This window comes from Eupeodes corollae, chromosome 1, assembly GCF_945859685.1.
Source record: "Eupeodes corollae chromosome 1, idEupCoro1.1, whole genome shotgun sequence".
NCBI classification, from domain to species: domain Eukaryota; kingdom Metazoa; phylum Arthropoda; class Insecta; order Diptera; family Syrphidae; genus Eupeodes; species Eupeodes corollae.
Window position 1 is genome coordinate 161,215,909 of NC_079147.1, and position 14,365 is coordinate 161,230,273.

At 36.5% G+C, this 14,365-nt stretch overlaps 1 protein-coding gene across 1 annotated transcript; it reads left to right on the plus strand.

The window, feature by feature from the left end:
• The first annotated feature begins 645 nt into the window (after positions 1-645).
• Positions 646-4,305, plus strand: LOC129946421 (zinc finger BED domain-containing protein 4-like). Its single transcript, XM_056056609.1, has 3 exons — positions 646-1,519; positions 1,653-1,805; positions 2,469-4,305. Exons 1-3 carry the CDS (start codon positions 646-648, stop codon positions 4,268-4,270), a joined length of 2,829 nt encoding a protein of 942 aa, XP_055912584.1. The 3' UTR covers positions 4,271-4,305.
• The last annotated feature ends 10,060 nt before the right edge of the window (positions 4,306-14,365 follow it).

Here is a 14,365-nt window from a genome sequence, read left to right on the forward strand (position 1 = left end):
TAAATATTATTTAATTTTTCCAGGCTTATTACGAGTTAGGTCAGTTTACTATTAAAACTTACCCATTATTAAAGTTAAGACTTTGTAAGATTCAAGTATAAGCCTGTTTATTATAAAGGCAATTGTGGCTTTGAAGCCGAAATATGAGTTGAGTCCATGTTTGAACAAGATTAATGCTATAATACTGCGTAATTTTTTCATTGCCCGTAAATATCTCATTTTAAGTCAATGTTAGTCCAAATACGGCGCACAGTTATTTATTTGTACTATGGGCTTAATAATATTAACTTTTATATTTTAGGTTAATAATGTCATTTAATAGGTCGAAAAAGATGTTGGAGCTTGCTTTACTTCAAAACTTATCGCCACAACCGGCAACACAAACATACGAATCGGTGCCATCTACTGAAGTGAAGGTAACAATTTCAAAGAACTTCAAATAAAAAGTAGTTTTTTGATTTATTTTATTACTTGCTATCTACTAGTGTCCAACGGAAGCTTCGACTTCGGTTTCGGCCACCTTCAGCCTTCAGCAAAATCTTGGGCCGCAGCCAAACGCACACGAAAATTTTGAAATTTTGGAATCAGTATCCGTCAGTAACGAAAATCAAATTCATAACACCACATTGGTCCTCGATTGCACTGATGAGAGAAAGTGATCAAGATGCAACATACAAAGTTCCACCTAAAAAGCGAAAACCAGTATGTCCAATCCGATCAAAACACACCAGTAGTTCTTCGTCTTGTTTATCGTCATCATCTTCAGGATCTTCCAGTGATACTTCCGATACAGACTCTATTGATGAACAGAACAAAACACAAGAGAGCATAATTCAAGTAACGGAAGAAAAAGAGTTAGAGCAACCAAACATGGATGAACCTGCAGCAACAGAAGTTTCGCTTAATAAAGAAATCGGAGAACAAGAAGAAAAGAAGAAGGGAAGAAAACGTAAACGAAATCAAGAAAGCTGGAAACAGAATGTAGCTAAGACTCAGAGAAATGCTGGAAAATCATACATTACCAAGAGAAATGAAGTCATCAAACCTCGTTCTGTGCAACCACCCTGTGGTGATAAATGTAGGCTGAAATGCACTGAAAAGATAAATGCAGATCAAAGACAAGCCATGTTTGATGCGTATTGGAAACTTGGCCTTGTTGATGCTCAAAGATCGTTTATTATGTCTTGTATGACCAATATAACTCCAAAATATAAATATACAAATGCTCAGAATCCAAGAAATTGCAATCAAGCATTCCATTTCGTAGTTGAAGGAAAATCGGTACGAGTCTGTAAATTATTTTTTATTAAAACCTTGGATATTTCTGATCGTGTTATACGGACTGTTAAAAGCAAAATAGACGACCATGGAATTCTAACACAAGATCTGAGAGGACAGCACAGCAACCATGTGAGAATTGATGAACAACTTTTAACCGATATTAAACAGTTCATAGACACAATACCAAGAATTGAATCCCATTACATTAGACAATATTCTACTCGTGAATACATTGATGGTGGGAAAACAATTTCAGATCTTTTTAAGGACTTTAAAGAAAACCAAAATAAAAATAATAACGCAGCTGGAAGCTATTGCACATTTTATAAAGTATTTACACAAGAGTTTAACATTTCATTCTTTCGTCCTAGAAAAGATCAATGTGATTTATGTGTGCAGTAGAGATGCCACGAATAGTGAATTGGCCGAATACCGAATACCGAATATTCGGCAACGCTGTCGGCCGAAGCGCCGAATATTCGGCCGCCGAATATTCCGCGCGAAGTACATGCTTGGCGGGGCGCGTTAGTTGGAAAAGACAAGTCACAACCTGTTTTTCTCGTTGCGTTCGCGCGGCAGGCGACGACAATATTGTTTGTATTTGTTTCAATCGCGTCACGGAGCGCTTTGTTAGTATATAAATAATACGTAAAGTGAAACTTAAGTACTATTTTGCTAAGAAGTTTGTTCCTTAGTTCATTTTCAATAGTTTTTTCGCCAAAAGGCTTATAAAATGACACCGGTTAATAAAAAATCGCCCATATGGGAATATTATGAGATTTGTAGTGAAAATAATAAACTGGCCCAGTGTTTGTTATGTAGCATCAAGATCTCAAGAGGCGGAGAAGGAAAAAAAGCAAGTAAGTAAAACGTTAGATTAATTTAATAGTTTCGAAATAGTTTTAATCACTTAATACGTTTACGTATAGGTAGGTGGTTGTTTGTTAAGTTAACTGGTTATGTCAAACTACGTACGTACTTACTTACCTTGTTGTTGTACTGTACCTATTTGTAAATACCTACTTACAAAAGAAAGGAGATCGATTTGCCCTAGTTGTTTCGGAATAAAGTTTTATAAGAAATTATTTATTTATATACCTATATTTATTTGATTTTCTATATGATAGATAAGGGAAATAAAATAACTTATTTAATTATAATTAATTTCAGTTTTTTTTTATTTACAGCTACAACCTCTTTAAAAAACCATCTTAAAACCAAACATGCTGACCAATACGCTGCTTTAATTAATGTTCCATCGACAAGTGGCAGCAACATGGGCGGTACTTCTACTTCTACCGATGCCAAGATGCCAACAGAACCTGGAACGTCCAGATCAAAAGATCGGCAGCTCACCCTGAAGGAAACATCAGAAAGGAAATTGCTCTGGGACATTAATGATCCGAAATCAATAAAATATCATTACTTGATTGGCGAAATGATTGCTTTGGACAACGCACCATTGTCACTTGTGGAACGAGTTGGATTTCAGAGACTTATGGCAAATGCTTTGCCCCATTATAAAGTACCTGGTCGCACTTACATGACCGAGAAAATTGTTCCGGATATATACAACAGAATTTGTGCTAAAATAGAAGCCAGTATTTCACAGGCAGCAGCATTATCAGTGACATCTGATATATGGACATGCCAGCACAATAACGAGAGCTTTCTGAGCTTCACTGCGCACTGGATATCTCCGGAGTTCATTCTGGAACATGGCGTTTTAGCTATGAAATCATTTCCTGGCTCACATTCTGGTATCAATATTGCAAAAGAACTCAATGCTATTACAGAAAGATGGAATATTCCTCAATCCAAGCTCCATTTACTTGTCCATGATAGTGGCTCTAATATGATAAAAGGTGTGCGGGATGCAGGATATGATTCAGGCAGGTGCTTTATTCATTCACTACAACGAGCTATAGATCAGTCGCTACAATCTCAACCAGAAGTACAACAGATGATAGCTGCTGCGAGACGAATTGTTACCCATTTTAATCATTCTGGCTTAGCAGAGCAGAAACTTAAATCTATTCAAGAAGAACTTAACTTGCCAAACCACCAACTAGTACAAGATGTGAGCACACGCTGGAATTCTACGTATTATTTAATGGAGCGATTATTAGAACAAAAGCGAGTTGTTTCCTTGTACATAACAGATCATGAAACTTTAATAAATCTGACACATGCTCAATGGGAACTATTGGAACAATGTATCAAACTCCTCAAACCATTCGAAGAAATAACAAAAATAACTAGCTCAGGTATCTCTTGCATCTCTGAAGTAATTCCACATTCAGTAACTTTATTAAAATATCTGGGAAAGGTAGAGACAGCCGAGAAAGTACCTAATTTAGTCACGATGAGATCCTCACTGCAGGCCGAGCTAGAAAGGCGATTCAGCTTCGATGATAAAAACAAATATCTGGTTGCTACTTTTCTGGATCCTCGCTTTAAAAGTTTTCTAGGATTGGTTCAAACAGAAAGAGCAAAACAAAAAATTCTTCTAGAAGCTCTAAAAAAAAGTTGTGATGAACCAAGTAGTACCGATGACGATTCTTCTCCAGCGCGTAAGAAAAGAAACTTGAATGAAAATGATAAGACTGTTGAAAATGTTGAAATACACGACAGTTTCTGGAACTGCTTTGAAGAAGTCGCTACAGATAATATGCGAAATGCTTATGATGTGGAGGACGTGGAGAAGAATGCTGTGGCAAACGAGTTGGATTTTTATTTGAAAACAGTTCGCCTAGATCGGAAGGCCGATCCTTACAAGTGGTGGTCAGCAAACGAAAAACAATACCCAAACCTTTCGAAATTTGCTAAAGTTTATCTTTCTTCGCCTGGAAGTAGCGTTTATAGTGAGAGGTTATTTTCCGAGGCTGGTAACGTTTACGATGAAAAGCGCAATCGTTTGCTACCAAAAAATGCTGAAAAGCTAGTTTTTATTAATCACAACTTACCACTGATTAATTTTAACTACTAAAATGTTGTAATTTGGAAATAAATACATAATTTTGAGTAATAAATAACTTGTATTTTTTTACATGACTTGCTATTCTTTGCTTGGCCGAATACCGAATAGCAAAAAAATGGCCGAATACCGAATAGTTGCCGAATATTCGTGGCATCTCTAGTATACATACATATATAACATGTTATATGTATCTACATAATGTTTGTACTTCAGTTAAAATAAAATATATTGTAATCCTACCTCTATTTTTCGTTTAGGATATTTTAAAACTTATGAACTCATCATCAAAAGGAAAAGCTGTGATCGATTTATATAAAAGGGTATCAGTTTGAAAACGCCCAAAGAGATGCTCTTATACAAATCATAATTGAGGAGGTAAATTGGGCATATTATGTCTTGCCATGAGCAACCTCAAATGTCACATTTGACACAACGGCTATATAAAACTTATATGTATATCGTAAGCTTATACACAATAAATCATGTTGAAGAAAATTTTTGTTTTGTTTCAATTTTTTGATAAAGGTATTATTTAAAGACAAATATAATAGTAGTAGTAGTGTAGTAGTAGTGTGATTTTATTTAAAACAAAATATTGAAATACATTTGCATACTTAAACACAAAATATAGCATTGGCTTTTGCCGTCAGCCAGAAAAAAAGAGTATTATTTAGTTAACATTACATAAATTGAATAATTATAATACTTATAGTATCTTTATGTTTGTTTTTTGTTTACAGGACAAATTTTTGAAGTACCAAATTAGAGTTACATAATTAATATGGATTCACGCCTGTATTTTTAAAAAGCTTCATTTATAATTTGCATTCTATAATTATATGCTGCCTTTACGAATGAGTATAAGTTCGTCCAATTTTGGCCGTTGAGTATGTCCTTGGTTTCTTCTAAAGTCAGTAACCATTTTCCCCAGTGTGCACGTCGAATCGTTTTCAATATTGGGCATGTTCCCAAGAAGTGGAGGACATTTTCGGTCACTCGCAGGTTGCAAAGACTGCACTCTATGCTCCCTTCAGGTCCATAAGGCTGATAGTTTAGGCGAAGCAATTCCCCCCTGGTTTTGAAAATCGATGATATTAAACTAATTGAAAAGCGGTCATTGAAATAGTTGTTTTCGCCAAGGTTGTACTGCAGCAGCTTATACATATTTCGGGATTCACTCCTATGGGCCATTTCTTCAAATTCAGCAAACATTGAAACTTCAATTTTTTCCAACAGTGTAGGGAAGCTGTCTTTCCAAGATTCTAGGTTGTTTTCTAATAACTGTACCTCATGCTGGGTGCCGAGTCTTGTCCATTCTTCAAAGAATTGAGACTTTTGGGATAGAAGATGTCTTACTATCTTGTTTGGCAGTCGATGATTTGGGAGCGCTATTATTTTGGAGATATAGTACAGATGCATCTTGAGGGTGAAGACGTAGAGCGGCGCGACACCGGTCTCTAAGTGCAGCATATATGTCGGGGTATTTTCTGGGAGCCAGAATATCTTTTTTATAAAATACCTCAAAAGTTTTTCAACTTCCTCATGCTGATTTATTCCCCATACTTGCCCCGCATAACACATAACTGATCGCATGACCGCTTCAAAAAGCTTGTACTTAGCACTCGGAGCAATGTGTTTTTTCCCAAGTACTCCGTTCCAATTGCAGTTGATTGCTTTTTTTGCTTCCTTCAACTTTTCCTGAAGATGCTTTTTAAAAGAGAGCTGCGGGGTTATGATAACTCCGAGGTATTTATACTCCCTTACCACATCGAGTTCCTCACATTCCCATTTCCATTTCTCATCCCTTGCATAACGTCCTGTTCCATTTCGAAATATCATCACTTTAGACTTTCTGGTATTAACTGTGAGACTCCACAGCTGGCAGTACAATTGCAATTTGTTTATCATGATTTGCAGCATATTTGGAGTCTCTGCAAAAATGACAATATCGTCTGCATAAAGCAATGCTTTTATGTCGGTACCCGCAAAAGAAATACCTCCTGGAAGAAACGATGTCAGGTCGTCTAAGAAGAGTGAGAAGAGAAGTGGACTCAAAAGGCAACCTTGTTTGACTCCTGATGTCGTTTGAAACCAGTCTGATCTTTCAGCTCCGTCCCATACTGCTGATAAATTATCTTCATACAGCCGGCGTATTATCGTTAGCATTTTTGATGACAAACCGAGACAACTGAGTTTGTAGAAGAGAGCGATCCGGTTGATTGAGTCGAAGGCTGCCTTAAAATCAATGAAGAAAGCATATAATTTCTTTCCTTTGCTAATGTAAGAATTAGCGATACTTGTTAAGGAAAAAATATTGTCTACTGTTGAATATTCCTTCCTGAACCCAGCTTGAAACTCACTTAGGAGGTTGTGTTCTTGTGTCCAGAGTGTCAGCCTGTCTAAAATGACTCCGGTAAAAATTTTCATAACTGCGTTCAAGAAAGATATACCTCGATAGTTGTTAGGGTCGTTTACATCACCTTTTTTAAATAGGGGAAAGATGATATTCTTTCGAAAGTTTTGTGGAATTTCACAGCTATCAAAGATGTAGTTGAAGGCATCCGTAAGCTTTGTAATGAAATTTTCCGATGCGTACTTGTAGAATTCGTACGGGACACGATCCTCCCCTGGAGCCTTATTTATACTGCATCTGTTAAGGACATCTGTTATCTCTTGTGTTGTGAAAGCACGGTCGAGATAATCGTTTCCCACCCATGGGTAGGCAAACTGCATTTGATTTGGGCTTCCTGAGACAGAAAGTAACCGTTCGAAATGTTCCGCTAATGTAGTTATGCTTATTTCAGTTTTCCTCGCAAATGGTATTCCATTTAATTCCCGAACAAGCTTCCAAAAAGCTCGGCTGTCTCTTACTTCCGATAATCTTTGCATGAGAGAGCGAGAGTATTGGTTTTTCTTTTCTTTACAAATTGTTTTGAAAGCCTTATTTGCCTCTTGATACCTTGATTTAGCTGACATTGAATTTGTTGCTCTGAGAAGTTTTAGAAAGCCGAAAGACTTTTTCCTTGCTGCCTCGCATTATGCATCAAACCATGGATCCTTCCAGTTTTGCATGCGGCGTGAATGAAAAGTTTGTGCTGTTTGAGATATGCTTGAAACTAGCAGATCAATACCTCGAGTGGACTTAATTTGATCATCGCTTAGAGTATTTATACACAAGTCAAGGTTCATTTGATATGACGCCAACAGAGTTCCTTTCCACTTAAGTTTAGGTAGTAATTTCAGACCTTCATTTCTTTGTCCTTGTAATTCACTGAATTTACACTTAACATTTAATGGAAGGTGATCAGAATATACTAGTTCCTCAACGCTTAGATCATCTACACAATCAAGCCACCTTCCACGAATGAGGCAGTAATCTATTGTGGAACAGGAAGTTCCTCTTATAAAGGTGAAGTTCCATTTTTGTCGCTCGGCATTCTCCCGTTCAGTAGTGTTAGTCCGATTGGTTCACACATTTCTATAAACTTTCTCCCTTTGCTGTCTACCGTTGTGTCACACGCTGATCTCTCATCACATATTGATGCTGGCATAAATTCTGGTTCCACCTGAAGCAGCTGCGAAGAGCCCACCCTTGCGTTACAGTCACCTATTAACATAATATTTTCTCTACCCAGCTCCAACAGGAAGTTATACAACTCAGCAAAATCATCCATCCACTTGTTACAATTTATATAAACAGGTACGATATAAAATTTTTCATTAATCGCGGTTATTTCAACAACCGTTCTATTCATCTCGCTAACAAATCGACAACTTGTGCTTTTTTGAAACGATTTTTTTATTCCGAACAGACATCCTTCGCTCGCTCTTCCGTATACCTGAGGCCTCGCAGCTGGAATCCAATTTAATAAAAATTCCGGAAAACAATTCTCATATTTGTCTGTGTCCTTGTATATAAAAGTCTCAAACAGTAGAAAAATATCATTTAGTCTAATTTTATCAAAAAATTCTTTATAAATTAATTTGTTTCCTAAACCTGCTACATTATACGAACAAATTTTACATGAAACATTATTTACTATTACATTACTTAAATTACTAGTGTAAACATGACTGACGGCATTTTCGTTAAAAATAATTTGGCAGCACTTGACTATCTACAGTTTGGTGAGCTGTGGTAGAGTTTTTATTTGTTGACACATCGTTTGACAGCTGCTGCAGTAATGACATTCCTCCATCATCATCACATGTCAACACATTATTTCGGTTGAAATAAAATGTTTTTCCCTCGATTATGATGGTCTCTCCGCGGACAAATGGTTTAATATTTCGATTTTTCGACGATATTTGTGCCTTAATTTGGAAAAGTTTTCGTCTCCTTTCCCTTGCTGCTGCTGGGTAATCTTTGTGAAGTGAAATACCTGTGCCTTTTAATCGTGTTGCCGATTTTAGAATACGTCCGACATCCTCTCTGTTTTGCAACTCGACAATCACGTTTTCGGTGTTTACATTTCTAGAACGAATCGTGCGTGTATCAGCAATTACTGCCCTGTCCTGCGTTTGGAGCAAATCCATGCAAAGCTCTCTTGCTTTTGCTACTCCTTGGACCCCCGCTTCAGTTGGAAAGTGTAGAATAATGTTTTTCTCATTTGCCTTCTTTGACATGAGCTCAACTTGACGTTCAAGAGAAGAACACCGGGACTCCATCTCCGATAACTGAGCCTTAAGAGCGACATTGTCATTTTTTAGAGAACTGATTTCTGACCCAATTTTATCCATATCTGCTTTGGTTGGAAGATCTTTCAATTTTTCATCCAGAAGTGAGGACATTGTGCCTTTTACCAGGTTTAAAAGATCGGGAATCAACATATTTCCGACAGACATATTAATTCTTTCAGCGGATTGTTTTTGAGGTGGAAAGTGTTCCGGTGATGTTTTGGCTAGGACTCTCTTAGCGGAACGGTTTGGTGTTGTTGTGTTTTTGTCGGCTCCTTTTGGTGGTGTGCGATCAAGAGTCATTTCAAACTACAGTTGCCGTCAGTCGAAATTGAAGAATATTTTCTTGGCCAATTTATAATAAATAAGCCTATCTTCCACTTTCAAATTAGAAAAAACTCACCCACAAAAACAAAACCGCTAGAGTTCGTAAAGATTTTTCTGTTTTTACTTCAAAATTTGGGGCTCAAAAAGTAAATTTCCTGGAGACAATATGAAACACGACTTTATTCACTGACTCTCACTCTCTTTTCAAATATAATATGTATATTTGATATTCTGAAATTGAAGCTTCATAATTCAATATTGCACCTTTAGTGCCGATTGCTTCAAAAAATTATATGGTAATGTATACAAAGTTTTTGGTATGTATAGTTAAAAAAATCAATTGATATAATGTGAAAATGACTTTAAATCCCTGAATTTTGATCGTATTTAAAACTATAATGCTACCACTTTAAATCATATGGGTTTCAAATTTGATTTAAAATGAAGTAGGGAATCACTTTTCATTGATGAACAACTTTGATTTAAATATTTTCGGTATTAGAGCCAAATCATATTGATTTTATTTTGATTCAAAGTCGTTTATTTTGATTATACGTGGTTTTTTCTCTGGGTGTATGTAAGTCAGCTACTAAGGGCAATTTTGTAATAAACATTTTAAATGGAAATGAAAAGCGGTATTCGGTGCAGTGCTTCTCACTGGCCGAACACAATTTACTTAAAGAAGTGCTTAAGCAAGCCACTGCGAAAGCTGAATTCTTCAGCTTCACGCCTAAAAGCGACAAATTAAAGACGGTCCTACCAGAGGCGCTCTTAGCTGAGTTCCGTGAAAAAGCCACTTATGATCTCGATTTTATCGGGGTCAAACCTTTCACTACGGTGAAGTCCAAGCGAGGGGGTTATGTTTAACTCAATACATTTAGCTATTTTATTTTTTTTTATTCAACTCAGCACATTTTGTGTTCAGTATCATATTCAGTATCATTTATAAAAAAAAGATAAATAGGCATTCCAAGGTGTCATATCATTATGAATACTTTATGTATCGCATTTCCTATTTGTTCTATTTTTTACCACAATATAAGTGGTTGCAAGAAACATTATGATTCAATTCTAGGAAATTAATCTAAGAACAGTAATTATTGTGGGAAGTGCAATCGCTGACTTCATATTCACATTTCATTTTGTCATTAAAGTCTTTTCTTGGTATAGACTCCTCAATTCAATTGCCGTCCGACCGTCACGAACTAAACATGCATCAATAGAATAAAAAAGTAAAAATAAATCGTGTCTTAAAAACAAATTGTGTTTTATTGTTTTCTTTTATTTTGGTCAAATGGGTTGCATAAACTAATGTAGCTCCTCAAACAGGTTATATGCTTCCAATGTAATGCTGCGTCAAATCGTTTAAATCGTTTACACGAACGCAACCGCATACTTGTGTTTTAAACTTTAAGTTTTCATTTTTGAACACTTACCAAAGCAACATAACGAAAATTAAAGTCAGCTGTCAATCGTGTTTTCTTAATAACGGAATATCCAACAGAATATCCAACACATATTCGCAGATGCTAGTGAAAGTGCCTTCACAGCGGTTGGGTATTTGCGTATCCTGTTTTTTAAATGCAGTCGAAGCTGCCTTTGCCTTCGGAAAAACTAGATGCACACCCAAGAAATGTCTGTCATATGCAGACATCGATTCGAAATGGTCATAATTTCCTGATATCTCGTGTTACCTACTGGAGCGACTCAAAAACGACTCTTTAGTGGATAAGATCTCCAATCGTAGCCGACAGAGTGGCCGAAATTCTGGACACTTCAAATTCGACAAATTGGAATTGGGTTCCAACAGAATTTAATGTAGCAGACGCCGCTACCAGCCCTACAACATTCGTACAAAACAGCCATTGGCTAACTGGACCAGAATTTCTTCGCATCCTGAGGATCAATGGCCTAAAGATCTCACTGTTGTGGTTCCAGACAAGCTCGATGAAGAACTACGCGCCAAAGTTCTACACATAAATCAGGCAAGTAACTTCATAATTAAATTTACAATTTTTTCTCCACAGCCTGGATAATGCGTTACATTCATTCACTGCTTAGACAAGGCAAAAAATAGCTGCTCGGAAACCTCAAGGACAAGCTACAGAATTAGTCCAGCCAAAGGCAATTCTATACCACCATCCAAAGACAATACCATATCAAAACGGCGCACTACAGCGCTAATTGGATTTTAGGCTAGGTTGCCTTGAAATCGCCATTTCTACCTATACCACAACACTGCAAACTCGATCAAAGGAAATTATTAACAGCTGCCAAGATCAGGTCAGCCGAAATATTCTTATGTAAACAAGCTTAAACCCAAGCATTTAGAGAAGAAAGAATAGAACTTAAGATGGGAAATCCAGTTTCGAGAAAAAGTTCAATCTACCAGCTAAAGCCACAACTAGACCAGGACGATTTATTACGAGTACTACTAATACTTTGCTTGAGGAATTTCATCAATCGTCGCGGAGTTCCTGTCCATAAAAGAAGTGGCAACGGTATACATTTTATTGGGGCCAAAAAAGAGTTGGGACGAAAAGCAGAATTGTTTGACACTGATCGCATCCAAAATTAATTGTCGACTAGAGGAATTGAATGGAAGTTTTCATGTCTTCTAAATCCCAGTAAGGGAGGCGTATAGGAACTTCGAGGATTCACCGAGGTTGGGATGTCGCCGTGAATCTCGTCGCCGAACAAATACAAATAAATAAAAGGTCTCTTGCCTTTCATCGTCAATCTCGTCGCCGAACGCGGATAAAAACAAACGTCAAATAAAAATAAATATAAGACTTAATTTCATTGGCTAGCCAATGGCAAGTGACCTTTTATTTAAAAATTTTAAACAGACACGGAGATGGTTTTTTTTTCAGTTGAACAAAGAATATAGAAGGCAGGGGTCGCAACCATTTATGTAAAATTACACATTTTTAAACCAGTCAAAATAAATTTAACTTAAAGAAAGACAGACTTATATTTTATTTTTAACAACTATAATAAATGATGTAATATGACATTGAAACTTTTACCAACTGAATGTTCTATTATTGACACATGTAACAATTGAATGTTCTATTGCAACGCTACTTCTATCGTCCAGCCCCCAAAAGGGTGGGTAATCGAAACGCTGCATGTCATTAAGTATACACATTTTGTGTCTGCTTGGGAATATGTCCCAACAAAGGACCAAAACTTGAACAAACTAATTTCTAGATTGCTCGTGGAAGAGGAGAGAAGCAATAGTCAAACTGAAATGACATCAAACGACGCACGTAGTGTTACATATCGACTTTATTTATTTATTTTCTTTATTTATTAAACACTCAAAAGACGACGAGTTAAACATTAAAGGAATCGACGACGACGACGACCGACGATAATAAACAAAAAATGATCGTAATTCTTGACTTGTCAAACTGACATAAATGGCATCAAGGGTTACGATATTACGAGTCGGTAATGTAGGTCGGAGTTTGACATAAGGATAGGTTCGGAGAGTAGGAATGGGGACACTGAAAACAATGAGAAATCTCAGTGAGATAACTGAATGATAGGTATTCTTTTGGGAGAATGGGGATGATATTGCATCAAATGTATCCTAGCTGGTTGGCTGAATGGTATTTGCTAATTCAGCACAAAATGTTTATGGGCAAAGTGTCGGCCAAAAGAAAAAGAAATTTCAAATCTCTTTCTTTTCAAATAAACCAGCCACAAAACAAAGTTATTTTGTTTTAAATAAGCTGCTAATAGACATCCTTTCGACCAATTTAATTTTTTTACAATCACACAAAAAAAAATTAAAAAAGGAAATATATCATCGAATAACAAGCAAAAGTACATAACTCGCAAAAACAGTGGAATTCTAAGTCAAAAGAGGAGATTGAGTTCATAGACAGGAGGATTGTTCTCAGTTCCCTATCTGGAAAAAAAATCCAGTAATATTGATATAAAACCAAAAGGAAACTAGCCGCATACCCAGGACTGTTGCAGAAAGCGGAATTGGAGCGAACCGGTAGCCGTGGGTGATAAGGCTCAGGATATCAAAAAAAAAGGAAAAAGTGATACCTCCTTATTCTCCTGCAGCAGTGGCCACTGCAAACAGAAGGACAAGGGTGAGTTTATTTTGTTGCTTTTAGTTTTAATTTGTATATATGTATACACAAATATACTGATATATATACGCACAAAATTTCTTTCGCGAGGGCGGAAATAAGTGGGGATTAAAGTTTTATTCTTAATTACGACAAAAGAGGATTGTATATCTCAACTTTGTGAATAAATCGGAGATGTGGTTAAGATTTTTTTTGGATTAAACCTCGAATTGAAAACCGCAAGGGCCATTAGAGCATTCATACATTTTTTAATGTATATTTAGATAATTTTTGAAATAATGTTTAAATCATCATGGTGAACTAAATTTTTTTTGTAAGAGGATGAGAAGGATGACGCAAGGATAGTAAAGAGATGAAGATATGAAGAAGCCTAGTCAAAGGGTTGTCCGGGCGAGGGAGCGGGCGGAAGTTAAATTCTTTTGTAATCGTCTTAGGTTCAAGAACCCATGGCAGAGCTAGGTAATGGGGCATATTTCCGCAATCCGAACCAAATGGCAAATTAGTCGGTTACAGTAGCTTTTGTGAGCCAACATTAAAACAGATACCAGGTAAAATTCAACAGGCAAAAAACAAATCAGCAAACAAGAATCAAAAAGATTGTCTCACTTCTGTAAGAAGCCAGGACGTTTTATCAAGGACTGCAGATACACAATACAGAAAGAAAAAGAACAAAATCCGACTGCTGTGTGAAATAGTCCATGTCGACCTCAATGGACGGATGGAAGTCACAATCAACGGTGGCAACGATTATTTTTTTTAATTTTTAAACCACGATTATTCTTACTTTTAATTTGTTTACTTTATGAAAAACAAAACAGAAGTCGCAGAAAAATTAAAAGAGTTTATCGAAGTAGCAGAGAATGACACGGCATGAAAATTTAAGTGTTTAGGTCCAACAACGGAACGGACATTTTAAATGTTAAGGTAGGAGAAATCTTGACATTAGACACCAGCTCACAGTACCGTATGCTCCAAAACAAAACGGGAA

Excerpts from the sequence above, each read along its gene's own strand:
- LOC129946421 (XM_056056609.1), top strand. The coding sequence starts at position 646 with ATGAGAGAAAGTGATCAAGATGCAACATACAAAGTTCCACCTAAAAAG. Across the intron at positions 1,520-1,652 it reads TACTCGTGAATACATTGATG|AAAAGATCAATGTGATTTAT; the intron begins GTGGGAAAACAA and ends CTTTCGTCCTAG. Across the intron at positions 1,806-2,468 it reads GTACATGCTTGGCGGGGCGC|CTACAACCTCTTTAAAAAAC; the intron begins GTTAGTTGGAAA and ends TTTTATTTACAG.